The sequence below is a fragment of the Micropterus dolomieu genome, linkage group LG02 (genome assembly GCF_021292245.1).
Source record: "Micropterus dolomieu isolate WLL.071019.BEF.003 ecotype Adirondacks linkage group LG02, ASM2129224v1, whole genome shotgun sequence".
Lineage (NCBI taxonomy): Eukaryota > Metazoa > Chordata > Actinopteri > Centrarchiformes > Centrarchidae > Micropterus > Micropterus dolomieu.
The window spans coordinates 24528194-24555514 of NC_060151.1; the positions used below are offsets into that span (position 1 = coordinate 24528194).

Sequence of the window (27321 nt, forward strand, 5' to 3'; positions counted from 1 at the left end):
CAGTTGAAAGTGTTGCAGTTCTTCTGAAATAACGCTGCAATCTTTCTTCCAAGTAAAAAAAAAAATTTAACCCCCCCCCCCCTCCCCAAACACTGCCTCTCCCCCCCAAAACACTGCCTCTTCCTTTTCACTCGGACACGCGCACTTGAGGGAGGGAGCGCGCTTTCCGTGTCTGGTTAGTGGACTGACAGCCAGCTGTGCGGCTACAACGACAACAACAATCTCCTGGATTTGCTATATACAAGTAGATTAGTGTTGGTCTGCTACTGATCATAATCGTACACTATAGCTAGTTTTTGAAGTGAGTACTCGACAGCTCACAGTACAAGCAGTTTCATCGGCGGTTTCCGTGCTAACTAGCCAGAAGAGCCTTCCTCCAACATGAATCCGTTGTGTAGCAGATGTAATCTAGTCGTTTACCCCACGGAAAAAGTGAATTGTCTGGACAAGGTAAGAACATGAGAAAATTGTCTTACTTCGTCTTCCTTTTTCTTCTTTTTTTAAGAATACACCTTCCCCTTTTTACTCCCCACGTTTACTTATTTCTGCTCTCCTAAAATGACACCTTGCACATATTTTTGTGAATGAATTGAAACAGCCCAACAGGACAGGTATTTCGCTAGCAAGACAAGCTAACAGCTAGCTTAATGTCTGGAAGGCGATGGCTCAACAGCGCGGACCAGAAACGACATTTCACCTCACCGTGTAGATAATACGCTACTTTAAGAAACCTGAGTGGGTATTTTTTTTAAATCAAGTCAGTGGCTCAAGGCTACGATATTGATTCACCCCAAACCAGCGTCTCACACTGCTTCCGACAGCCGAGCCTGGTTGGGGCCTGGCTGGCACCACTGCTTTGAGGAAAACTGATTGATAGCAAACCTCTATAGCCTTTTCTAGAAATAAAACACGTATTGTGTTGCGGGGGGGATCTACCTTACAAATACTAAACGACACAGGGCGCTTGAGTTCCTTGTTAGAGGAAAATATAGTCCCATAAACAAGCTTTTCGTGACCACCGCTGCTCATGGCAGCGTGGACTGCTTTGGACATGTCTGTGTCTAATTCACTGGATAATCCAAGTCAGGGATGATTAGTCGAGCCACCTCTATTTAGTTTTCAGTCAAAAGCAGTAGCCTAATCTCAGCCAAGGTGGTAATCTCATCAGTTTTACCCATAGCGACTCTGTAGTGGTGACCAATTCACACCTGAGCAGCAATTTGAGTTAACATTGGCACAACACATCTTTGTGACCCCTTTAGTTTTAGGGGGGTAAAGACGACCATGTGCTGGTTATTGCATTTATTTCAATCCTGCTGCACTCCATTAGACTGTAACTTTGCAACAAGACATAGCACACTTAACATACTAGGTGGGTGGGGTCTGTAATGTTTGTGCATATGAATGGCATTTTTTATATATTTTTACCAAAGCAGGGCTTGGGGCAAGTAGATAATTTGTGTAATGGACGTCTGAATGGCTACTGAAAATCAATTCCTGTTGAGACATGCTTATCTGTTGGGGTTGACAGGAGGGGAAGGTGGGGAAAGATCACACAAAGTACATTATCTAAAGTAACAGCAGCTCTTGATTGGATGCATTACTGCTCTGCTACTTGGATGTGTTCTTGAATGCACCATGAGTAATGTTTTCCCAAAGTGCTCCGGTCTGGAACTGATTTACCCCTTCTTCATGCACAAGTGGTCCAACCTCTAAAAATAAGAGTCGTGTTGTCGTATTAGAAGGACGGTATTGATGAGAACCAAATTTGCCACAAGTACAGCGTAAATGTGCTCTGGAATCTGGCCTTAAGCAGGGCGCATTCCAGCAGACAGACACTCCCATAAAACGTGCTTTGTCAGAGGCCTGCTGTACCGTCTCCCTGCTCTGAACCAAGCACAGGAGAGTAGCCTGCCGTCTGTATTTGCTGCCATTCCGCATCAGCGCTCACCCCTTCAGACACGCCAAAACAACCTACTCTTTGCCTTCTCCGTGGCGTGCACACACACACACACACACACACACACACACTTCTAGTTTGTTCAAAGCAGCCAAGGCCACATTGGCTGGGGATTTTTCCGTGTGCTAGGCTAGGAGTCGAGGGTTTAGCCAGTGCTGCATTGGTATTCTGAACCACATATGAATACCTTTTTACCTGACAGTCTCCTTCTGTGATATCCCTCTGTTGAGAGACTGAGCGACAGAGACTTGATTGTCTGTCAGCTGCATTCCAGTATAGCAGGGCTGGGCTCAGCAGAGGGAGTGGGCAGCTGAGCACATGTAAAGACAGGAAGTGAATTTTCGGTTCAGCCTCTTGTTCATGACGGTTTGGCCTATTTATTTGGCTTCCCTTTGTTACTTAAAATGTTTCTTCATAGCAATGAGTTTAGAGCTGCATATTTGGCTCAAGTATCTAAATCTATCAAAGTAGCTTTTTGTAGCTTGAGTTCAGGGAAGCTGTTGAACTGCAGGCAATAAAACTAACAAGGAGGCATTACAGTTGTTTGATAGACCAAAAATGGCCTAATATGCAAATCTTACCAGTACAGAAGGACACATTTAGGTTAAAATCCAATGTCTGGAGGAGTGAAATGATTTAAGATTAATAACCATTTTCAGCACTCAGGAAGTGAGTGTGTATTTCCCAGATAAATTGAGAGAATCATGCAGAGTGGTTAAAGCTCATCTCTCACTGAAACACTTGTATGCTGGAGTGTCTGTGTACTTACTATCTCGCTTTGCTGTCGCATATTGTATGTCTGAATTACAGAGCCTACAGTCCACTTAATATTTAACTCTGACTTACACCACGCCATTATGCTGTAGACGATAGATTATATAGTATAAAGTGGTGTAACCGATTCCCAGGTAGTTTATTTTAGTGAATGTATTATTTCAATGTCTATAAATAATGTGAGAAACTGACTTGTGTTGTTCTGACAGTCAGCTCATCCTTTATTAAGTACGAAGTACAAACATTGCTGCTGGCCCTTGAATATGTGCTTTGGCCCTTGAATATGAAAGCAATGTCATAACATTTAGCAAGTTGTCTTCTGAGGCAAGACCTGTGTGCTTGTTTCCGACAGCTTTTATGCAACAAATAATCTCTCGCGTGGCTCCAAGTTTCATAGATGAGTCACAGCCTCACTAAAAACTTCAACAGTTGGTAAAGTAGATGGTGAAAGGGAAAAAAAGACCAAAAAAACCACATTTTATATAAACTTTATAAGATGTGTTTTTTGTAGTGACCTCAAATGCTCAGACAGAGTTGGCCTCAACAAAACTGTGTGTAATAATAATAATAATAATAATAATAATACATCATTTGCCTCTCGAACTGATGTGTCTGATGCATACTGTCCTCAAGCTTTCACAGTTGCGACTGACTTGTGTCCATTTTTTTTTATTTAGCTGACAAATTGACTGCTGTGTTACTTGGCTTCAGCTTGGGGTTACTGGTTTAAGATGTGAGCCTCAATTGTACTGCTGCGTCTCAATCCCAGGAAATTGCCATAAAAAGGGGGTTAAAGGCCGGAGCAGTACTGTGTTCAAGTTATTCAGCTCTATACATTCTTTACTGCAAGAAGGAGCTTACATCATGAACCCAATGCCTAGTCATGTGCTGGGAAATATATTCTAAATCACTTTTTCCAGCTCCTAGAAAATGTGCTATATGTAATCACTGAATCCCTACCTTTTGATTTTTTTGTATTATGCAAATATAGTACTTACTGATTTTTAAACGGGGAACATTTGACTGTATTTGCTCTCTGATGATCCAGTGTATATACGTTTCTTCTGACCCCAGTTTAAGAGGAATTTGTCTACCGCCTCGCCTATATTTAGACAGATTATTCTGAGAAGCTGATTCACGTTGTCCAAACGCCACAAGAGGTGAGGAATCTGCCCAGTCACCTCCATTCCCTTTGGTGACTCACAGTCACCAACACACATTAGAGTCAAAATCACCTGAGGTGTTGACTCCACAGTGAGCGTCCAGGTACTTCTCCTTTGTGCGTTATATCAGAAAACGGAACTAGTTCTGTTTGCTTTCCCACGCTACTAAAGTTAAATTGTCGTGCTGCCTTAAAGTAGAATTCGCAGAAAGGAAGGCAGAGAGACAGTTTTATTCAATATAAGCCATATGACATAGTAGCCTGATTGGACGTATGGTAAAGTGCATTTATACAGTTGATTTATGACGAGGCAGAAGTGTTTTGAGATTTCACCCATACTGTTCTCATCTCTCATCTATTCTGCTGGGATCTTTTTAATGGCTCGTTGCTGGGGCGTCAGTATGTGTATGTTACTAAGTGCACATCACAGTCTGGAGTGGTTTGGCAAGTGTGTTAAGTACATGCTCTACTCTAGCATAGTATGTCTGTTAAAATCACTGTCTGCCTGGGCCAGCAACAAGGCCCTTGGCTTGGATAAAAATTAACGGCATCAGGTAGGCTAATAATTAAACCAGTGTGCTTTAATGAGTTAGAATTTCCTCTTTTAGCACCAGCCAGATGTGGGCACTTTTGTCTTTAGGCATGTACTATCTAATGCAGGAATAATCTTTCACACTCACACATACAGAGGAAGCTGTTGTAATGGCCCACTATGTGCCTGTGTGTGTTTAAGTATGGTGGTGTCTTTTATTTATTTAGCCACTATTGATTTATAACAAATATCTGAGTCAAAGAGCCATCACAGCATAATTCAAACTGTGGGCCTAATCAGCTTCTGAAAGCATAAAACATAGTAGTTTAGTCTGAAGTTAATTGCTACTGATTTGACCAAGAGTTATGAAACATTTCATATCAGCATCTCAGGAGAGGTTCTTCAGTGGTATATGGTGCTAAATTCCTCTGATGCTTAATTTGGTGCTTTCCAGAAGACTGGACTGTAAAACTTTCTTTAACACAGCCTATAGATTAAAAAAATCCTAAAGTAAAACGATAATTCTGATCTAATCGGTGTAGAAAATAACACCAGCCAAGTCCTGATAGATTTGTCCTCTTTACGAGTCGCTTGGTAGGTACCTGACCAGTGTTTTTCGAACCAGTGCTATAGTTAAAATCAAATGACACCGATGGTTTGTTAAATGTGTTGGCGTGGATAGCAGACCAAACAAAGTGACAAATCTGCTCCGTGTAGATAACACACTAATATTGAAATAGGAAATGATTGATGTCTGCAGCCTTTTAATGTTTTAAGCTATTCACTTGTATGTGAGCGCACGCTTACGGTCAGACTCTCACTAACCCTCCCTCTGTGTGTGTGTGTGTGTGTGTACATACTGTACATGGTGCCTGAAGTTGCGTTGCTGCCCAGATAGCTCCAGGGTTTTTGTCCAGGCTAACATGTATTTGTTTCTCACCAAGCTGTGAGGCTGACTGAGCATTTTTGCTCTTGACTGGCGCCTGGGATCCCTGCTGACATACATGCACCGTGCACTGAGACATATAACCTACATACAGTGCTACACACATGTACGCATACACATGTGCCCCTGAGCAGCGCTGATGCAGGGAGACAGTACTGTTTTTTTATGGGTGTTTTATTTCTAGGGCTTCGTCTCTGCAGTGTCCTCATTTTCCAGCTGACTGCCAGATCCTGTCTTGGCAGCCAGGAGCCAGGTTTTCCTGGAGCTGGACAAGGGTAGCTGCTGGATGGCCTCTCTAACACACATTTGGGATGTTTCTCGCCCCCACATCTCCGTTTGTCCCTTCCTTTCCCTTTGGAAACTATTTGTCTTTATCCTAGTATTAGTGTCAGACCTAATGTATTCTGACAAGATGCTGTACTGTATATTCAGATGTGTGTAGATAGCTATAGATGGGTGTCTGTTCATGCCTGGCATTAGCATGAGTCTCAAATGTGTCTCGAGTGATCACTTGGGTTTATATTTCACCTCCCTTCGTACTTTAGAATCACACTGTTAGAATCGGGAAACTGCAGCAGGGAAAAAAAAGTGGTTTCAACCATGTAGCTAGAGAAGGTGACTAAATGCATACAAAATGTATTTAAGTTTTTAAGTTTTCTGCCCTAAATGGGGCGTGAGTGATCATATATGTAAATGTAAATGCTCTGTACTTGTATAGCGCCTTTCTAGGCTTTTTGACCACTCAAAGCGCTTTTACACTACATCTGCATTCACCAGTCACACACATTCATACACTGAGCCTAAGTGCTCAAACGGAAACTACCATTCACACTCACTCATACACTGGCGGAATAGCCGCCAGGGGCAATTCGGGGTTCAGTATCTTGCCCAAGGACACTTCGACACGCAACCAGGGGGAGCCAGGGATTGAACCGCCGACCTTCCGATTAACGGCCAACCCGCTCTACCTCCTGAGCCACAGCCGCCCCCATATATCCCATTGTGTCCTCAGTGCACTTCAGCACCTGTATTTAGAGCTCTCCACTTGTCGTTGGTTTGCGGCGGTTTGGTTTGAGCAGGACCTCTGTTCACCTGAGAGGGTCATGTTATCCACGTTTAGGTGGGAGGGTGATGAGGGTTGTCCTGGTGATGTGGGTTAGCAGGCTGAGCGAGGCTTGGGAATAGTTTGCTAAAGAGCTGAGTGCAGTAGGCTTGTTCTTTGTAGATCCAAGGTCAATATTTATTCTGGGAGTATCAAAGTCCATGCTCAGCTGATTGGCTCACCTTTCTCCCTGACAGTATTTGCATTTTCACTTCTCTGTTAGGATTACACTGTGTTACATTATCCCTGGTTTGCCATTATTACAGATTTGGATAAATGAGAAGGGGATAACACTAGTCGGTGGAGAATATCATTCTGCGCTGCTGCCCTAAAAGTAGACGAGCCTGACGGTATGCATGCAAACATGGCAGCCACCACGACTGCACGTCAGCTGAAGCTAGAGGAAATGGAATCTGCCAGCACTGTGCTGTTGTTTGTAAAGGGATTTACCATTGCAGTACTAGCCAGAACAATGGGGAGGGAGAGCAATGGAAAGAGCAACACGATGTGTCCATCTGCATCTCCCCCAGGCCCTGAATCGGTTGTAGTGGGATAGGGAGTTTGCATTCGAAGGCTTGGCCCAGTGTGTTTGGCTGTAGATCACAGCTCCACTGAACAGAGCCCAGGCTCGGTTTCCACTGTGAGCCGCCTCTTTTGTATGCCTTGGTACAATATTGCTGGCCCACAGCTACAAACGCCCATGTCAAACACACACATACACTTGCCTGTTGTCATCGTATACCACCCCGGGTGGTCCGTTACATCCAGACTGTTCTTAAAACCAGCCTGAAGCTATATTCTTGTTCCATAATAGAAGGAAATTAATTGTGCTGTGTGTTTCCATACATAGCGCTGCCATGATTGTGTCCACTGACAGTACACCTCAACATCCTGGTGATTTATTGCCAACTGTGTATCAGTGCTGTAACACATGCTGTATCACTGCACTGCACATCAGAAATGCCCGTTTCTTGTCCAGAGAAGACTGTGTGGATTCAGACTTGCATCGTACATATGTTTGTGAGTGAATCATTGAGAAAGTGATGTTGTACTTTGTTTATCCTGTTTGGAATCATCTTTTATGCACTGTTTGTTTGGAAGATTAGTGTTTTGTGTGTGGGCAATTGGTGTAGAAAGTGACAAAAGAGTGGGAGAAAGAATGAGAGAGATGACGGAGCGCCCCGAGGCCATGTTAATAAGGACTCCTCCTTTCTTTCCCTTCCATTCTATCTTGCTCCCTCCGTGTCTTTGCACTCCTCCCTCCCTTCCCTTGACGATAGCAAGAGCAGCCAGATCATTGCTTCACTCTCTGGCGTTTTCTCTCTCTTGTCCACCCCACCCCTCCCCTGCTTGCGCCCTTCCTCTTGCACTCTCCAGCTCCTTCCTTTCATGTTTCCTCCCTCCTTCCAGTTTTCTCCAGTCTCCCTCCCCTCGATCCTTCTTTGAACCCTCAGGCCGCAGATCAGCCCAGTGCCAGGAGAGAAAAGGAAAGGAGGCAAGAGGCCGGCCGGGTGGGTGGGTGGGAGGAAGGGAGAAAGGGCGGTGAGGGAGAAAGAGGCACATCCTCTTATGAAGATGGATGGAGGAGCTACAGAAACATGCAGGCCTGCAGAGATGAGCAGATGGACGTAAGGAGAGTCAAAAGGTGGCTTTCGAACTAAGCACAGTCTCTGCAGCAACTGAAAATACCCTCTCTTGTTGAATATGCAGAAAAGAAAAGAAAACAAAGCAAATCGTTTTGCACGCATACATGAGTTCATAGGACTAAAAAAGTTGTGAAAACTGACCAAATTAGAGAGCAAAAACGCAGCTCCACACTTTACAGCTCCTCTTTACCGCTAACATCAGTGCAGCTAACTGAATCAACTTATAAATAGTAACCATACGGTTTGCTAGAAAAAGGGGATGTTGGTTTGTAACTGTTCAGTGCCAGCACACACAAACTGCTGTGTTTCCACATTGCTTCACAGTTTTTCTCCACACAGTCCTAACAGTCACTATTCTTTAGGTCTGTTTACAGCTCCTGTCCCTGTGAAACCTCAAGGGAATAGAAAGTAGTTCTGGCTTTCCTGTGCTACTTGGTGTATGGGTGGTTTAGTTTTTGTGTGTGTCAAGCTCTGTTTTGCATCCTGAGTTAAGGTGAAACAAATGTCTCCAAGTCATTTTTTATGTCTTCTCTGTGTCTTTGTTTCTGACAGTACTGGCATAAAGGATGCTTCAGCTGCGAGGTCTGCAAAATGACTCTAAACATGAAGAATTACAAAGGCTTTGAGAAGAGACCATACTGCAATGCGTAAGTTGTCCTAAATCATCATTTTGTGTGCATCACTGAGCATATCTCAATCGATTCAGCCTGCATCCTAAAGTCACTGACAGCAGTGTTTAATCTGTCCACAGATGGAAATAGGACTCTAAATGTGTGTGTATTCATGTTGCAGCCCAACTAAGGCCCCTCACTGCTGTTTATCACTGACTATTCCAGCGCCCCCCCCTCAGGGAAAGTGCCTATATGTGGTGTGGGAAAGTGCCTGCCTAACTCCCTCCCTCCTTAATGGGGAAGGGGGGGGTTTATCAACAAAGGAAATTCCTAAAGTTCCACTAGAGTGACACAGGCGGACACACTGCAAACTAGCATGTCCACTCACGCTTCAGCACATACTAAAGGCTCATCAGGAATCCAAGGAATCCCCCACTGCCATTACTTCTAATGATTTCCTCCTCCTTCTGTCTCTGTGTGTGAGAGTTGGTGGGCGAGTGCATGTTCGGAGAGGGAATGCAGAGAGAAGGCGTTGCTTCATGTTCTGACAAGCTCTTTTGAATTTTTTTTCTTGAACTGGTGTTTTATTGCCTGCAAAATAAATCGGCACGACATGCTGGCATTGTCATTCTCAACCCCTGTGGAAACTTGATTGTAGCATGCTAGCTTGTGGTCAGCTGTTTACTATCAAATTTGGCTTCCTTAATACCGGGGACAAGTGATTTGTGCCTAGTCTGGAGTAAAATAACATGCCACTGTGGAGCCTAAAGATGCTTTCACACTGAATGCGAAGCAGATCTTTTGTCTTTGTTGTCGTTGTTTATTCGCAATGAACAGCCATTAAAATGTCCCTCATCAGAAAGTACAGATGTTTGCAGCTAGCTAACACCCAGTGCTGACAGGGTGTGACTGATTTGCAAACTTACAAGAACTCCAGTTTCCCTAATCGTCCTCGAATCACTCCCCTTTTTTGTGGCTATATATATACTGAACAAAGTTATAAATGCAACACTTGTTTTTGCCCCCATTCATCATTTCTCTCAAATATTGTTCACAAATCTGTCTAATTCTATGTTAGTTAGTGAGCACTTCTCCTTTGTCGAGAGTGTAGTGTACATGGAGAAAGCCTTACATCTTTGAGTTCAGCTCATGACATTTATAATTGTGTTCAATGTAGCAGTGCTTTAACCTGAAGAGAGAAAAAGTATTACTCACAGTCTGATAGGGAAAAACCTTACATACATGCAAATCATTTCCAGGTTAACCAAATGTGTCATCTGTTTCTGGAGTACACCCAGCTGACAGGTGAGCGTGAGCACATTTTAGCTTGAATAACCATGTAATTTGTTTTACAGTAGATATTTTGAGTTGTCATAGTAGGTGAGGTCAGGACGAGTACGGTGATTTGGTGACTACAGCAAATTCTCTGCATAGCTCCACCCAACTTAAACCCAAGCAGAGGTCTAACTAGCTATAATAAATGCACCTGTGTGCAGGCCTAATTATATGTTTATATTAGATGATAAAATTGAGTGATTTTTAGTATCATTGTTATTAGTACTAAACATCTAAATTTAACTTCTCACTGTAACCCAGTCCCTACTTCCAGTCTACATCTAGGCATTAAGCACCTACAGCAGGTGTCCTACTATCACAGTTGTTTCCACAGAGTGAAGTGGCTTCTTCTTTTCCATTTCCTGCTTCCGATGTTTCCTCCACTCCCCGCGCCAGCAGGAGTGAGGCCCTTCAGAGCCTGTTTATTATGCTCCTTTTTGTTTGTTTAATAGGAGCCTTGTTCGAGTAAACATCAGTGGAAGTGCCTCCCGCCTCAGGAAAGGAATGCAAGCTACGTCCTCTGTTATTATTCTGTGGGATAACTACTTTATCATTACATCCCTATATTTGTCCTTTAGTAATTGATATAGGCGTTGTTTGTTTTGACTTTATTCCCACCCACCTCTGTCATGAAAATCCCATCCCTGATTAGATGCTAAGAATCGGGGGGGGGGGGGCGGATTTAGGAGGACAGATAAGTAGACAGGAAAAATCTTAATTTCCCACGGAGACTGCTGCTGGAGCAATTGAAGGGACGCTGCCTTAGGCCCCATCCACGCTACTACGTTTTGGTTTTAAAACGGAGACCTTTTGCTACGTTTGCACCTCCCGTCCAGACTACAGTCAGATAACAGAGAAGTTTGGAAACACTGCTGATCCCAGTTTGTGTTTCAAACTCCAGAGGACGTTTTAGTGAAGACGGGCAAAAACGGAGGACTTTGGAAACGATGACACAGACGCTTACATTTGGCTCTCTGATTGTGTCTTATAACTCATGCAAAGCAGAAACACAATGCTACTGACAGAATTTTTTATTTGGTATTTGTATTATAATATTTTGTACCATGCAAATAACACTTATAGCCTGCACTTGTACTGTGCATGTCGCCGTTTGTGCCAACTCCCAGTCTGTTTTCTGCCACCACAGCCTTTTAACTCCCGTGTTACATTCAGAAACAGTCCCAGCTCGTTATTGATTCATGCAAAGAAAATCTGGTGCGGTTCTTCGTCTGCATTACTGTTATTCTTTTGCCAAATCTTCTGTAACTACGGAAGAGAGAGACCATCTGCTTCATGTTTAAACTGGCACGCGCATGCCCAGTGCACATGAACAGCCACTAGATGTGCGTTCTCAGTCGTTTTAGTATAGACGGAGATCAACTCTGATACGCAGCAAAAATGCTGGTGTGGATGGAGATCGTATTTGTTTTAATTCTCCATTTCTAAACTAAAACATAGTAGTGTAGATGGGGCCTTAATGGCTTATAGTCCAAAATTTATTTGAACATCAATGGGCAGTTATTAAAATGTGTCACACATGTTTTTGATTTAATGTTGTCATTTACAATGGCTGCCAGATTTCTTTCATTTAATACTATTTAGAGTCATGGTAGATAATAAATAAGTCAAAGATTAAATCCACTTAAACAATGTGGCGTGACACTGCTGGTTGCTTCCTGGTTTGTGATGTGTGCTGCCTACTATGTCAGTCTGCAAAAGGGCATGTTGGAAGCTGACCAGCAGAGAGGCCTGGTCAGTAAGATATTAAATCTGATGTACTATCCACTTAATTGCATAATGGATTCTGCCAGGTATTTTACAGCAAACATTTCTGCCTAATTTAATCTAACTGCAGCTCCATCTGAACTGGTTTTACAATTCCAGCTCCTCAGTCATTGAACTTATTGATTTAGATCATATGTACTATACATGTTGATGAAATGTTCTTGCTGAATGATGCATTACAACCTTTCCAGGTCTCAGAGGGTGAAGCCAGCCACACCATCTCCTGGTCCCACTATGCAAACAGACCTCTCCTCCTGCACAGTAGGGCGCGTGTGTGTGTTTGTGTGTGTGTGTGAATACACCTGCGTGGCCCCCTCACTCCTCCACCCCAGCAGTACCTCCCCACCATTTTGATCACTCCCCTCTTTAGCTTTCACAGGGCTAACTGAGTTTGTGCATGTGTCACCAACTCCCGTCTGCGACTCATTACCTTAACTTGACAGATAGATGAGTGTTCTTGTGACTCACTCATACCCTCAAACAGGCACAAAAACACGAGCATGGTTGTGCACAGAGACACTCAGAATATCCCTCTGAGTCACTAAGCTTATATCTGCAACCCTGTTGTATGTTTGCATAGCGATTTACTGACCCTTAAGTGCCAGGACTGTTTGTAAAGACACACTGAAGATGTCAGGAATGTTGTTAACACAGATACTGTTTGTGTCAGACAGAGTGTTGCTCTGTGAGAGTGTGGTCCATTGCAAACCAGACATGCCCATCTTCAAAAATAAATTAACATATATAATTTTTTTTTTTCTTTTTTTTTTTTTTTTAACAGCACTTTATGTAAAATGTGCCAACCACAATCCTTTGTTAAAGTTTTTTAGATCTCATAATCACATCGGGACAGATGCTAATTCAAGTTTGTTTACCATGTTGTCAGGGAAACTGTAAACATATTGCCGAAATGGGTTACCCAGAAGCACGGATAGTGGTTTAAGATTTTTGAGGTCACCCAGCACCCTGAGGCACACTGGGAACTGCAGTCCATATGAGCTGTTAGATGAGCTGTGGGGGCTCTTCCTCTCCTGCTGGATTTAGGCCATGTGTTTTTGATGCCTTAAGGACCGCACTGAACTGGCAGGCACCATTAATTGTGGACTTGAAGGCTACTTGTGCACAGAAGCCTCCAGTGTATAAAAACACTGACTCATTCCTTGCACATACAAACCCCTGACAGCGGTTTAGGGCAATCAATAAAAAACGTGATGGTTGTGTGCCGCATGCATGCATCTCTGAGTGCATTTGTTTGTGGAAGCTGCATGTTTATGCTAGTATATTTGTGTTTGTTATGTTTGTTTCAGGCGTAGGAGTATTTTCTCCTGAGCAGTAGGAGATTGGGTGGTTATGGGTCTGCGGCTGTCAAGAAAATCCCCAGAATCCATTCAGAAAAGTGACTCGCCTTCACGCTCTGCTGAAGGGGGCTACCCATGACATCATTCACACTCACCCACTGTCTCTTTGACCCTGTTGCTGGGTCTGTTGCGTGCTGTTCCTGTTATCCACCATAGGGCTGTGTGTGTGTGTGTGTGTGTGTGTGTGTGTGTTTGCCTGTGTTTTGTAAGCTTGGAAAGCTTTTTCCACACCTGCTATGGCTCGCCTCCAAAACTCTGCAACCTTGAGGCTCTCATACCCCCACACAGCCCCTGCCTGCACTTCCTCTTTTTCAGACTACCTTGGCTCCCACTGACAGAGCATTGTGTGTTATACTGACATGCTTTTTGTCTACAGGGGCTCCTAACTCAACCTCAAGACCACCTTGAAAAACAAATGCCCCCACTGTGGGGCCACAGACTGCACACTGCTTGAATTATGCTGTTTTTTCTCTTAGAGTCTAGGTCTGAGCGTCACAGTGGGAGTCTGAGTAAAGGCTGGCATCTGCCTGTGTGTATTTACTGTGTGCTGACAGTCTTTGCTGTTGTGTATTTATTTTACAGACACTACCCCAAGACAAACTTCACCTGTGTGGCTGACACTCCAGAGAACCTCCGCCTCAAACAGCAGAGCAAGATGCAGAGCCAGGTAACTCTTTGTGCCAGTAGCTACTCCTCAGATTCATGGTTAAACCAAACTCAACACACACACACAGTTTGTTCACATTTTGGCATTGTTCCATAAAGGAGGCAATAAAAAGACATGCTTCGTTTGAATAACTTGACTTTAAGTTAACCCTAAAAATTGATCTGGGAGTAAGTGCTTTCAGAAAGCCAATGTTCAGATAACATAATCAGTCTAATTCAGACCTAGTTTGAACATTCAAGATAACTGCATGCTCACAGCTTGAAAACAGACCTGGGAAGTCAAGCATGAAGTTGATTCATGATGGACAAGTAGGAGATTTGAAGAGAGGGCTGGGATGTTTATGGTGATGTAATAAATATAATATTATGGAGACACCAATCCAGTGTGGAAGTCAAATCCAACAGATAGAAAAGGCCGTTTGGAACTATTAAATAGGACCTTGCTTAAATATGTTTTGCAACACTTTCCATTTCCTTATGTCACCACCAAAAAGTGCTTGTTACACAATAAATTATTGCAGCATAAATGCCCTTAACACTTGTTATAAGCCCATTTACCTTTTTAGTTTAACTAAATGAGCAGTCTAGAGAAAGCAGTATCAGAATTTTGCCTAAGCTTGAGTTTTAGCTCAGCAACCTAAAAATTTGCTTAGTAAGAACAAGCCTATTAAGCTTGACCACATTTGAACCTATTTGTGGAAACCGAAATTCCTGATGTTGCAGATGTAGGTCCTTGCCCCTGTAGAATCTGTGTGGAGTAGACAAAGGTGTTTTCATTAGAAGTAGGTAGATATGTTCAGATTGCGGACTGTCTTTGATTGGTTGGTTAAATTTAATTTGTTTTTTGATCACGCCCATACAATAAGACAACAATAAGCCAAATATCCTGTAATAATTCTGGCTTAACCAGTACTCTTACTTTGTGGAACGGCCCTCTTGTTTCACGCTGTTGCTCTTGGCAGTGTTAATGTGTCTGGATATCATTTGTATGCTTTTTTTATGATAGTTGCAAACAAGATTATAGCCTAATAAATTTAGTACTGTTTATATCATACCGTGTTTACTGTGGCCCAGTTCTGATGCACTATTCTTTCACCACATCTGTGTTGCTGTACATTTTTTACAGGGCCACCCAAGTGTACTGACCACAGAAGACAAATTATCTCTGCGCTTATTTTCTTCAAATTCCCCCATTCTGATTTGTAACCACAGAAAACACGACTATGGCTGTTCCTTCAGAAGCTAAAATAACAAAGACCTATTCTAGGATTTTTAAAAAAACCTCATCAGACCAAAATATCCATCTGAACTGGGCCATGGGTTAATGCGTTAATAAAGATGCCTCTGATAGAGAGTCAGAGAGATTTGTACTCACCAGCAGACAATGACAATGTTTCACTGCGTTGGCTGTCTGTATTAAAGAAAGCTTAACAAAACACAGATGAAGTGACCATAAAATGTTGTTGTATATGGTAGCAGACAGTTGTCAACCTTGAAGGCTGTCATGTGAGGTTTCACTTCTCTAAGTCATTCAGTCATGTCTGGGACATGTTGCTTGGTATCCTAGGATCTTGTTTGATCTCTAAAGTAACCACAGAAACCCTCCCTGACACATTTTAAGGCTAAATTACACAGAAATGCATGTTTCAGCTCAATTCAGTAGAAATTAGTCATGTTTAGCCTCATTAATCACAAAAACCTTTGTAAGATTCTGTAGGGGCTGATATATTAATCTGGACAGTGTCTCTATTTACTTCTTAGAAAGAAAATGGGAATAGGGAAGCATCCATAGGGAAGAGATGAAGGAGAAGCTTGTTTTCTCAGCATGTAGTAGAGGGGAGGGTTGTCCAGAGAGAAGGGCTTATCAAAGAGCGTCAAGTCTTAACCGAATGTCCGTGTCAAATAGTACAGATGAGACGTGTGTGTGTAAGAAGGGATTTTGTGGAGTACTGAGGCGGGGGTTATGGTCATATGGGGAAGGGTATAACTGAGGGGATCGAGGGACAGATGGTGTTTTTCTACATGGACTGTACATCCTAAAAGCCCCCACAAACACTCAAACATACACCAGGAGATGATCATCATTATTATAATGGTTTAACATAGTCACTAGCCTAACAGTGAGATTATCAGTACACAAAAGATGTTTCGGTGTGATGGTGAAGGATTCATGTACATTTGAATGGAGATCAGCGTCAGTCTTGGGGATATTTTCTTTCTGTTCTCTTCTGCAGTTCGGATAGGAAGCTGTGATTACAAAATCAAATAATTTTAATTAATTTTAAATGATTTCAAAACAAAATCTGTTTAGGATGGGTTATTTGTGATAGGTGTAAAAATGTTTTTAAAAAGTGTTTATAAATAAAAGTATGAATTAAAAGTGGTCTAAAATGTCCCCCTCCAAAAGAGGACACACTTTGAGATAAACAGTCCTTAGCAGAGATGACAGAAAAGTGCTGTCAAAAAGCGTAAAAGTTGCTGATTGTGCTGCAATTCAACCAGATTTCCTGTTAAACACCAACTTTTGCACTATGATGCTTATGTGCTACAGTGTTACTGTTATGTACTTCTCAGTGCGTTTTTGTGTCAGCGTTAGGAAGTTAGTGTTTGTGGAGAACTGTGGCCATCTAACCCCTCACCGCCGCTGTGTTGCTACGGGAACCATATTGCTATGGTAGCAGGGTAGAGGTTTGTCACACCTCATTACAAGACTTTGCGGGGGGAAACAGAAAGAAACAAGTCCGAGAGAGAGGGAGAAATAAAGAAACTGGAGAGAGCGAATTAGGGAGGAGGAGGAGAAGAAGAGCAATGAGGCGAACATGAGTGAGGAAAAAAAAAAAGAGGAAGAGACAGGAAGGCACCAACACAGAGAGGGAGGAGTGCTGGGTGAAAGAGGAAGAGATAAAAGTAAAATCCCCAGAGGATGGAACGCTAGAGGAATGCAAATAGGAGCAAAGAGAGAGATTATAATGAGGAAGAGCTCAAGCTTTATGTGACGACTCGGTCTGTTGCTGTTGAGGCAGTAAAATATGAATGAATGAAAAAGAAGCACAGAGAAAGGGAGTGTGGGTGGGGAAAGAAACCAGAGCCACGATTGGAGGAGAAGAATCTGTTGCAGAGCCAAAAAGACAAAGGAGATAGACTGAGAAATAAAAATAGGGGGAGGATCAAATGTTGATGGGTCGAGGCCACATTAATCTTCGTCATGATTTATATTTGTGTGCAGGCTTGAGAGCCGTGTATAATTTCCTGTGGAAGGAGGATCAACTAAGGTTTTCACCCAATTTCTTAGTGGACGTCACGCCACGGGCGTATCGCACTGCATCACACATACACGGTTATCCATGAATCACAACCTCATCACGTCACCACAAGGCGTCGGGAAATGAGAGGAGGATCGGTCAGCACTCTGTTCAGCAGTGTCAGACATTATGTTGTGTGATGTCGGGGGAGAGCTTGGAGGGATGGAGCTTTGTTTCCTGGTAATGTGCTGTGCAGGCAGGCTCCATTCTTGGAGGAGTGCAGGAAATCGGTGCAGCAAGGGTGCTTGTTGGCGTGGGGAGGCGGAATTAAGTAATTTGTCGTTGTTGAAATGTCATAGCGTGTGCCGAGGAGATCAGATTAGGGAAAAGCCAGAATGTGAAACTCTTTCTTTAAAAATAAAACATGTATCTGACTTTCTGTTTGCGGTTTGTTAAGTGGTGTATGTGGTTGTGGGTTTGAATACTCAAGAGCAGCACCAGGTCAGCAGCAAGGGAGAGCTCCATGCATTGTAATTTCTGATACTCACCTGACACTGCATGGGCTGGACGTTTCCTCCTCTGCCCTTAGGGTCAGGATAGGGTGGGAAGGCCGGAAATACACACACACACACACACACACACACACACACACACACACACACACACACACACACTACCTCTCATTATGACCATGTATGGTTGCTACCACGTCCTGTATGCAACTCCTCTGCAAACAGGAAGTGAACGTCATCACAGAACACTAAGCAATATGTGTAGGGCCAACCTCACATTGCTTGCACTCATAAAACGCATGCATACATGCACTGCTAATGCTTAGTTTATGTCATAGTTTATACATAAGAAAACATTGGATATTTAAGTCGCAGAAATCAAAACTCTGGTTTCTCAGGTAGTAGGTATCTATGCTTTGAAGAAAATGGGTTTATAAGGTCATTCCCCTGTTTAGTTTTTATTATCATCAAACTTCTGCTTTACAGTGAGAAATATGGTGATAAAATGTTTATCGTTGCGCATACAAATATGGTCTAAAATGTAATTGCAATCCTTTGGTCAAGAAAATAAAAATGCTCCTTTTCACTAGAGGTGACATTTCATCATTTTGTTAGTCCTTCTAATGTTGTCAAGCTCTAATAAAGTCAACAGTAAAACTATTTTCCTCCTGCTGTAAAAATGTTTTATTAGACCAAATAAAAGCTCATGACTGATCCATTTCAAGTAAAGTACATATGTGTATATGGACACTGAGACCGCATATACTGTAGGTGAAGAGCATTTATCTTTCTTGTTTTTTTTTTTCCTCTTTAATCTGTATATGATTAGAAAATCTAGGTCAGACCAGCTTTAAACAATAATTTGTGCCTCATTTGTTAGCATTTCCTTGTTGACTCACACAATTGCATTGAAACTGTTCATCTGGCTGTGTGATCCATCTCAGCTGTGATGTGCCACATGTTGTTGGGTTTTTTTGCCTTGCCATGTTTTAACCTCCTGTTTGTTTCTAACACAATCGTGTTTCTCCTGCAGGTTCTCTACAGGGAGGATTTTGAGAAGAATAAAGGGAAAGGTTTCAGCGTGGTCGCAGACACGCCGGAGTTGCAGAGAATTAAGAAAACGCAGGACCAAATCAGCAATGTAAGTGTCAGTCATGCAGAGACCAAGACGATCCACCCCCCACCCCGTTTGTATTATTCTCTAAATCCTTAAAGTTGTCAAAGTACAGAATATTTAGAGCTCTTCTATTGTTGTTTGCTGCCCTGGCTGCCTGGTGTGAAGCCAGTCTGGTGTGAGTTGATTTGGTTTTATGACTATAATCTCTTTGCCAATATTGAACTGGGGATTTGTTCTGAGGAGGATAATTGGTCTAAAGCAAATACACTGGAAAAGGGTCCTTTTCTTCCTTGAGAGTTGCTGATAGATTCAAGTTAGCTTTTAGGCATGTCATGCTTGTCTGGTGCATAATACTTGCATATTATTATAACTCGCCAGTGGAAATCGTAAGAACTGAGATCATTTCCTTTATTTCACTTCCTGAGATTAGCTGCGCTTTCTTTGTCTCAGGCCTCAGAGAGCTTCACTAGTTTAAGGACTGAAATTATATATTATAAATATTGTGCATGTTTTGTTTTTTTTTATAAGGGCTACATGAGTTTTTCAATGAAATCACTTATTAAATCACATTAATAAATCACATTTTCACCGCTTTATTGTCAATAGGCTGTAGCCTGACTTGAGACACAAGCCTGTTTTTCTCTGTTGCTTGGAACAGCCACTATTCTGCTTTTAATGTGAAGGCATCCGGTCAGAATGTAGCCCTATGCGCTCTCCCGAGCCTCTCTTCAACTACAGCAACAACACTGTAGCTACCGACATGCAGACCACTAACACCACAAAACAACCCGGCTCCCAACACAACTCAGCATTATGGCTGCAGCTAACGATGATTTTAGTACTCGAAGCTTCTATAGCTTATTTCATTGATGCATCGTTTAAGAAAAACCTTTGCTTGGCGGTGGCAGCACCCCCCCACCCCGGTAAAGGGATCAGTTGTGTACGCTGATAGATATTTATTAGTCCTTTCGAAATTCGTTGTGTGTCATACAGCAAACATCAGTCCAACGACATCAACAGACCAACAACCACACAACTGCTTTACCAACACAAACTCTACATGAAGTAGATGTAACGTTATCGTGTAACGAGCAAGGATTAGTTCATCCTCAAGCTGAAATAATATTACTGTAACGTTGCAGTGTGAGTTTACCTGAGTTTCCAGCATGCTATGTGAAGCTGTATCCTGGTCTGCTTATAGCCGCTGTCACTCTGCCTTTTCTTCCGGGAGTATTGTGCCAATAAACCGGCTCGCTGCACTCTGAGCCGGGAACGTTGAAGTAACAGAGCCTGAACATGTCTGGAGAAAAGGCACAGCCAGCATGCCGTTGTTTCCGCGTTGATTGTGGGATTTCTGTATGAAAGCGGTTGTGTTTCGGATTATGCTCGCACCGCTAGTCGCCGCTGAAAACTACTTATTACCCCTTTAAGTATCTTTTATCCCCCCCACATCAGTAAATGTCCGGCTTCCTCTGCTCAAGCCGCTCCTCATTTATAGTAATGGAATTCTCCTCAAATATCTCCCCACTTGGACCGTTCTCCTCCTCTCTCCCTCAGCTCCTGTTATTGATTTGCCATTTCTCTGTAAATACAGAACAGCGATGGAGAAATGCATGCAGTGTTTACCTTGCATCCTCAGACTGCTTAAGTCAGCTGTGAAGGCCTGTATTTCCATATAAAACACACTTGCACACAAAACATACGTCATTACACCTAACCAGCTCTGCACCAGCCTTGTTAATGGCATAATTAGTGTGGAGGGTGATAGGTAATTACTGCTTTCATGTGGTGAAGGATCTTGCATGTCTGAGATCAAGGAAATGTGGAAGACAGAGAAAGACACACATGTATAACATGTATTTATGGGTGCGCGTACACACAAGCCACATCAAGAGAACAAGTGCATTATGGCGGGACTGATTCAGGCTCATTGTGAAGTGTTTTCAGTCAGAACTGATAAACAAGACATCTGCTTGCAATCAGTGCATCATTCAAAGCCAGTCATAAGGGAATCACTCCAGATGAATGCTACATCTCTCTCTCTTTTTAATTCTCCTTCCTGGACACTAAGAAACAAGCCAGTTTACTCCCCAGAACATGAAGCCTTTCATTCTCTTCAACTCGCCTAGACTTGTCCTGTCAGTCATTCTTGTTTGTGTGTGTGTGTGAGGGGGTTTATTTTGCTTTGTCATGAATTTTCACTCTTGTTCAAACCTCTTCCATTTCCTGTTGCCTTCGTCTTGTCAAGGAGCGAAGACTGAGAAGTAGTAGGGAGGTTGAGTTCAGCAGCAGCCTGGGCACTTCCTGTGAATACACACCATCAGTTCGACCTGCTCCTTCAAAACAAACCAAAATAATCTCCCTTACACACTCTCACTTAGCATATTGCACTTGTGAACAGTCACTGTGTTCTCTCAGCCACTCGCTTCACTGTCCTTGCACAAACACTCCGTCATCCCATCCAGTCTGTGAATACACTCCTCGCTAATGCCAACGGCACAGTGGGCCCTTTGAGCATGGGTGTAAGCGAGCACAGAAAGAGGGTTGTAAATCTTGACCGAGTAACTGTGAGTCAGTCTGTTATCAGCCTGGTAATAAGGGGGGACGGCTTATTTAGTGCAGTCACAGAGCCAGTCACTCAGTTTCAGTTTTATCAGTGTGTTTTATGTCGGCACACTGGCTGTAGAGCTTGTAGGTTGCTTATTTTTTAGTTACACCTCAGTTACTTTAAATTCAAGACGCTCTGAGGAAAAGGTTCAGTTGCCCTTGATAGTAATATAAATGATTCTAAGTAGCAATTGGCTCTGCTTAGTCATGTGATTCCTCCCTCTCCTCAGTGTTTCCTCTTGAATCTAGCTGGCTCATTCTCACCCCAAGCGTTCAGGCTTCTAGTTGTTTCCCTTTTTGCATTTCACCTGTTCTTCCTGATGTGTCAGCGACAGTTGCTATGCAACTCTGAGCTCATTCTACTTCCGGCCGCTGAGATGTCATTTCCTCTCAACGTCAAGCAGCTTCCCGAGGTTTTGCTGCACGTAGCGGGGGCCCCACCTATCACCACAAACGAAAGGTTGCTTGAGAGCAAATGGGAGACCTCTGGTGGATAAAAAATGAACTACACACTGTGGCAGCTTCCTGGAAAGAAGACTGCACCTGTAGATTTGACGCTCTCACATGAGGGTGCATAATCTCTCCATCTTTACCTATGACCTGACTTGTGTTTGTCTCTTGCAGATTAAATATCATGAGGAGTTTGAGAAGAGGAAGGGAGGAGAGGGCCCTAATACTCCGTCGGGCAACCCCAGTCCAGGTATTCAATCTAACACACCCACGCTCGCTTATTAAGTATATACAAGTTTACTTATCTCTCAGTGTACAGTTACCTTGATTTGTAGATAGAAGCAGCAGCAGTCGTAATAACAGTTGGAAAATTTGTAGAAAAATAGTAAGTAGAAGAGCATATTTTACAGAAAGCACCCTCTGAATTTCCAGAAACATTTTTGTAATAGGATCAGTTCATCCAAATCCCAAAAAGCCTGACAAATAAAACCAAAACTATCTGTATGGCTGGATACCACAAATTATTTTTTTGTGATTTGGGTGAACTTTAACCTTTTCAGTAAAAAAAAAAAAAAAAAAAAAAAGTATTTACAAAAAGTATCTACATTTTTCTTTAAGCTTCTTGCCTTGTCTGAGCTTGGCACCATCGCTGCCACAGGCTGCATGAGCTCACCAAGCTGAGTGTTGCCTAATCACACCACTCAGGGATCTTGGTTATAACTTGTTCACTGCCCTCCTCCTCTACTACATTCAGTCAATTTCTGCAGAAGTTGTATTTGAAAATCAGTCAAGTAATTTTAATAATGCATAATCCTACATTTAATGGTTACATCCATGGACAAACATTGTAAAAAGTGTATTTATTACTAAAGCCATAAAAATGTTTGCATAAGCTCAAAATAAGCAACTTTGAAGTCATAAATATGGAATATTATTAACATTATGTCTGAAAGTTTACCACTAAGGATTTGAATGGCCAGTGTACCTGCTGTTTGAATTTACATGCTCATTCACACTTCTATACAGAGCGGCTTTGTTTAGCAGGTTGTGTAACAGAGAAATTAAGAGCCACTGGCTGCACGTCTTGGCTTGCCATGTTTTTAAATTCCTCACTCTCTCTGGAAGAGTAATTGCGGACAAATAGACAGGAGTAAATACACCTGGCATTAGTATGCATTTTGCTTTATTGAAGTCTTAATTCTTCCCAAAACAATGAAAACCAGTATAGTTCCCAGAAGGTCTGGTATCTGAGATGGAGTAGCAATATAAAATATGTTACCAGCTCATTCACTTGCCCTCCACTTTTCTGCCAGGTTTCCAGGCAGCCTCTCAGAACTTCCACTATGATCCCACTCCTGAACCAGTGCGCCAGGCGGCCGCTGCCCCGCCTGCCAGTGCTGGGGTAAGTCTGCCAGTGTCCCTCAACTTTTGCTATTTATTTTGCTACAATTTGATGAAACCAAGTCCTGAAAAAAAATTTGAAGAAATTGTTGTAAATTGCTCAGTTTGCAAAAAAATATGTTTACACTTCACAAGTTATGCATAAGTAGAGCTAAAATGGTTAGCGGATTAATTAGTTGATCTGCATCATTTTTGATCATCGATTAATCTTGTCTAAATCTTATTCTATTTAAGCGAAAACAGCAAACGTTCACTGGCTTCAGCTTCTCAAATGTGAATTTTTGCTGGTATTCTTAGCCTTCCATGATAGTAAACTGTATATTTTTGGGTTTGGAACTATTGGTCAGACAAAACCAGACATTTTAAGATGTCAGCTCTTGCTTTAGGAAATCACAACGGCCATGTTGTAATGTAATGTAGCGCCTTTTCAGCATACCGTACCTGTGGCAGCTGTTGTCAGGAACTAACTGAACTACTTCTTGCTATCCACAGAAGCGGTACAGGGCAGTGTATGACTACACTGCTGCCGATGAAGACGAGGTGTCCTTCAAGGACGGAGACATGATCCTAGATGTGCAACAGATCGACGAGGGCTGGATGTACGGCCGTGTGGAGCGCACCGGCCAGCAGGGCATGCTGCCTGCCAACTATGTGGAGGCCATCTGAGGGAGAGGGAAAGAATAAGAGGGAGAGAAAAAGGAGGAGGAGGAGGTATATAGAAAGGGAGGGAAAGAACGAAAGGAAAAGCCCAGTGCCATCTCATCTTAACGCCGCTTTCTCTTAATTTTACTTTTGTTCCCTAACCTGTCCTGTGAGACCCTGGTGCCCCCCCCCCTTCTGCATCCCTGCTCTGCTCTCACTGTTGAGCTCCACCACGGACGCCCTCTGCCTATCTGTCTGTCTGTCCTTCTCTGTCTGTCTGCCTGCCTCTGCCTGTCAATCTATCTGTGCTGATCTGTCCGTCTCTGTTTGGATGTCCGTCATCCTCTTTATCTTTTCCCAATCCTGGCTTCACTCAAGTGCTGTCACAAGTGGAAATCAAAAGTCTTAAAAGATAAACTCACAGTTCATCGCAGTATGTCAGGGGTCATGCCGTGTCACGCAGCTCCATCCTTGCTATAGCACTTAATAATCCTTACATAACACAATGCAAAAACAAACAAGAAAAAAATGTTTTAAAAGCCCCCTTTCCCCCATATTGTCAATATTCAGTGGAGAAAATAAGTTTGAAGTGTGGGTGGGTGTGGCATTTTCATTCACTTCCCTTACTTTAATTTTGCAGTGTGATCTTGGCCAGACTGGAAACACAGTGTAGAATCTCAGTCTATCAAAACTAAGCTTGAATATTTTTGACTTGTGTACATTCCTTTAAACCTCTAACCCTGTTGCTGTTGCACCAATCAGCCAGTTATCGTTCTCAGCAGAGAGAGGTTTTTAATACATTTATAGATTGACACACATCTTGCCATTGTGTGCTCAAGAAGGCACCCTCGTGTTTAGCACTGCATTGGTGGGTATCGTGAAACTGGAATCGTAGCCTAACTGAAGAGCACCTCCTGTCGTTGCCTTACTGGGGCATGTCGGATACAGGAGGGATCAGGGACAAGTTAGGGGACATTATCAGTCCATCTCCTGCAGCCACACTGAATTCATCACCTCTGTTGGTGTGGATGTACAGTATATACACCCTTATTCCTGTTTTTTTGCAGCCTGAATGCCTTCAGTCCTGAGAGAATCACAAAGTTATGGTGATCAAGGTTAAACTGTTTGGAGAAAGGAGATGGGAACATGTCTAGTTCTTCCCCTTTTTTGCTACAAAATCACCATCAAAGAATACACATTAATAAAAGAGAAGGCCAAGCACAACTCTCTATATATATATGGTGAATCTTTTTTTTTTTTTTTTAAATGTATTCCACTGTTTTTGTAAGTGAACATTCCAGTCTTCTTGTTTTTTTTTCCATTTACTGTGAGAGAAATTGTTGAATCCTTGGCTGTGGTAAATGTCGTTGTTTTTCTTATGCTGTTCTTCTTTTGCCTTGTTGTTGTGAGATGCTTATTTTAAAAAATAAAAAAGCAAGTATATTAAATAAATAAACCAGCAAATCAATCTATGAACCAAGGCAGAAGAGTCTGTCTAGACTTGTGCAGTTGCAGTATTAGAATCAGTTGTGTGAAACCTGCAGTTCAGGTCAGAACAGTGCGAGTTTCTGATCAGTGGATCTATCTTATGCTGTTTAATATTCTTGAGTTTCTAAGAAAGTAATGTTACAGAATGGCATTTAAAATACACGCGAAAGAAAGTTTTTATTTTATGCTCTGGTCTTTAAAACACCCATAAAGGCAGGCCTGTGACCTGTATGTCACATCCGAGCACTGATGCAAGACAGAAACTTTTCTTTGATCCATCTGGTAGGTGAATCCCAAAATTGTGAACTATTTTTGATATTTGACCAATTGAATCAGCCAAAGTGTACCAAACGTTTTGGTTGATTGTGGTCACTAAGATGTAAAAGAAGCTTGGTTCATAAACACAAAATCAAGCATTTAAGTTGCTGGCTTTTACACAGAAATTCTGCATCACCCCTTTACTCTGGATGCTGTGTTTCTGTGAGGACCTTATTAGATTTTCAACGTGATATTTGACCATTTTTTCAGTGGTGTAAATAATCTCATTGGCTCCTGACCATACTCACCTCTTCCCCTTTTCTTGCTGTTTCATTCCCTCTCCTGTGATGCACTGTGACTTGTCACAGACGTGAGCGATTGGGCGGTGTGTTTTTAGGTGGGGTGGGGGGCGGAAAATGTTCAGCTTTATTAAAAGAAACAAGGCTATCACTATGTAGCTAGATGACATTGTACAATTGTATATGTATCATAAAGGTAAGTTAGGGAAAATGTTTTTACAGGTCATGGTGCTCTGGGAAGTGGCTTGCCTGCAGATAAAAGTGGTTCATATTTTTTTGTGAATGTGGCAGAGGAGGAAGTCACGTGATCTTCGTGGGGGAAAATCCAGTTTGGTGCAAGTTGGTGATGAACATTCTTACAATTTTGCAACTTTCTAATGTAATGAATTGTTATAATGAATCAGATTAAAACCCCACCTCACACTGGTTCGTAGGTTGCCAAACAAAATGGACATGCTGTGTGTACACCTGTACTTTGCATTAACCTCTACTTAAGTTTATTTGCAAAACAGATGCTAGATCGGAAAGCTGTTTTAGAGCTCACGGTTGTTTCTTATGGATAAACTGAAGAGTTGGTGGGTTGGCTTGAAGTGAAATGACTGTTGTTCTTGGCTTAGGATGATGTTTGATCAAAATGTATTTAATAACAAAGCTACTTACACTAGTAGCCCCCATTACTCTGCAGATTACATCAAATTCAAACTTTCTCTTATCTTGCGGGCATTTATTTTGTGCACTTGGTGTTTGGGATGAACCAGAAAAGTGGCAGCCAGTGAGGCTCAGGATGGATTTGTTAAGGCAAAGTCAAATATGATCGTGTGATGATGTAAGTGTACGAGGCTAAGGGTGACAGAGAGCAGCGATCTGACGCTCTCAATCTCCCAGGCTGTGAGGCAGGGCAAGTTGTTTGTCTGACCTGGATATTAGTCAGAATTTAACCTCTCGGCACCAAATACTGCTCTTCTGCTCTGGCATCACTCATCTACTGAACCGTAACGTCATCTCATAACCCTGTTTCCATTCAGTTTCTGTCTAGTATCCTGTCCACCAGTCTGCTGAGATCCCTCTTTCCTTCAGCCTCCATTGTAGGCCCCTGCGCTTCTGATGAATCATTCCCTGCTTCTATGATACTGGTTATATACTGTAGACTTTGCAGAGTGAAATCATGTAATCCACAATCGGGTTTAGCATTCAGACCAGTTTTGTGCATTCCATCTAAAATTGTTTTGTTTTTGATATAATTTTGTTATTTTTTCAAAAAAATAATAAAGATACCATATGCATATTGACATACACATGTATTCAAAACTCATTGTGAATACATACACAGAATTAAGGACCTGATATCATCTCCTGTTGCCCTGTTACAGCACTTCAAATTGTACTTATGATTCTGCAGATTCAATAAAATGTCATTTTTTTTTCTCA

The 27321-nt window shown here is 42.3% G+C and overlaps 1 protein-coding gene across 1 annotated transcript; it reads left to right on the forward strand.

Annotated features, from left to right (window-relative positions):
- Positions 1-148: 148 nt before the first annotated feature.
- Positions 149-27321, forward strand: lasp1 (LIM and SH3 protein 1). Its single transcript, XM_046035303.1, has 7 exons — positions 149-450; positions 8675-8769; positions 13794-13878; positions 18665-18772; positions 21980-22055; positions 23119-23207; positions 23699-27321. The coding sequence occupies exons 1-7, from the start codon at positions 382-384 to the stop codon at positions 23870-23872; spliced, it is 696 nt and encodes a 231-aa protein (XP_045891259.1). The 5' UTR covers positions 149-381; the 3' UTR covers positions 23873-27321.

Excerpts from the sequence above, each read along its gene's own strand:
- lasp1 (XM_046035303.1), top strand. The coding sequence starts at position 382 with ATGAATCCGTTGTGTAGCAGATGTAATCTAGTCGTTTACCCCACGGAA. Across the intron at positions 18,773-21,979 it reads CGCAGGACCAAATCAGCAAT|ATTAAATATCATGAGGAGTT; the intron begins GTAAGTGTCAGT and ends TGTCTCTTGCAG. Across the intron at positions 22,056-23,118 it reads GTCGGGCAACCCCAGTCCAG|GTTTCCAGGCAGCCTCTCAG; the intron begins GTATTCAATCTA and ends CTTTTCTGCCAG.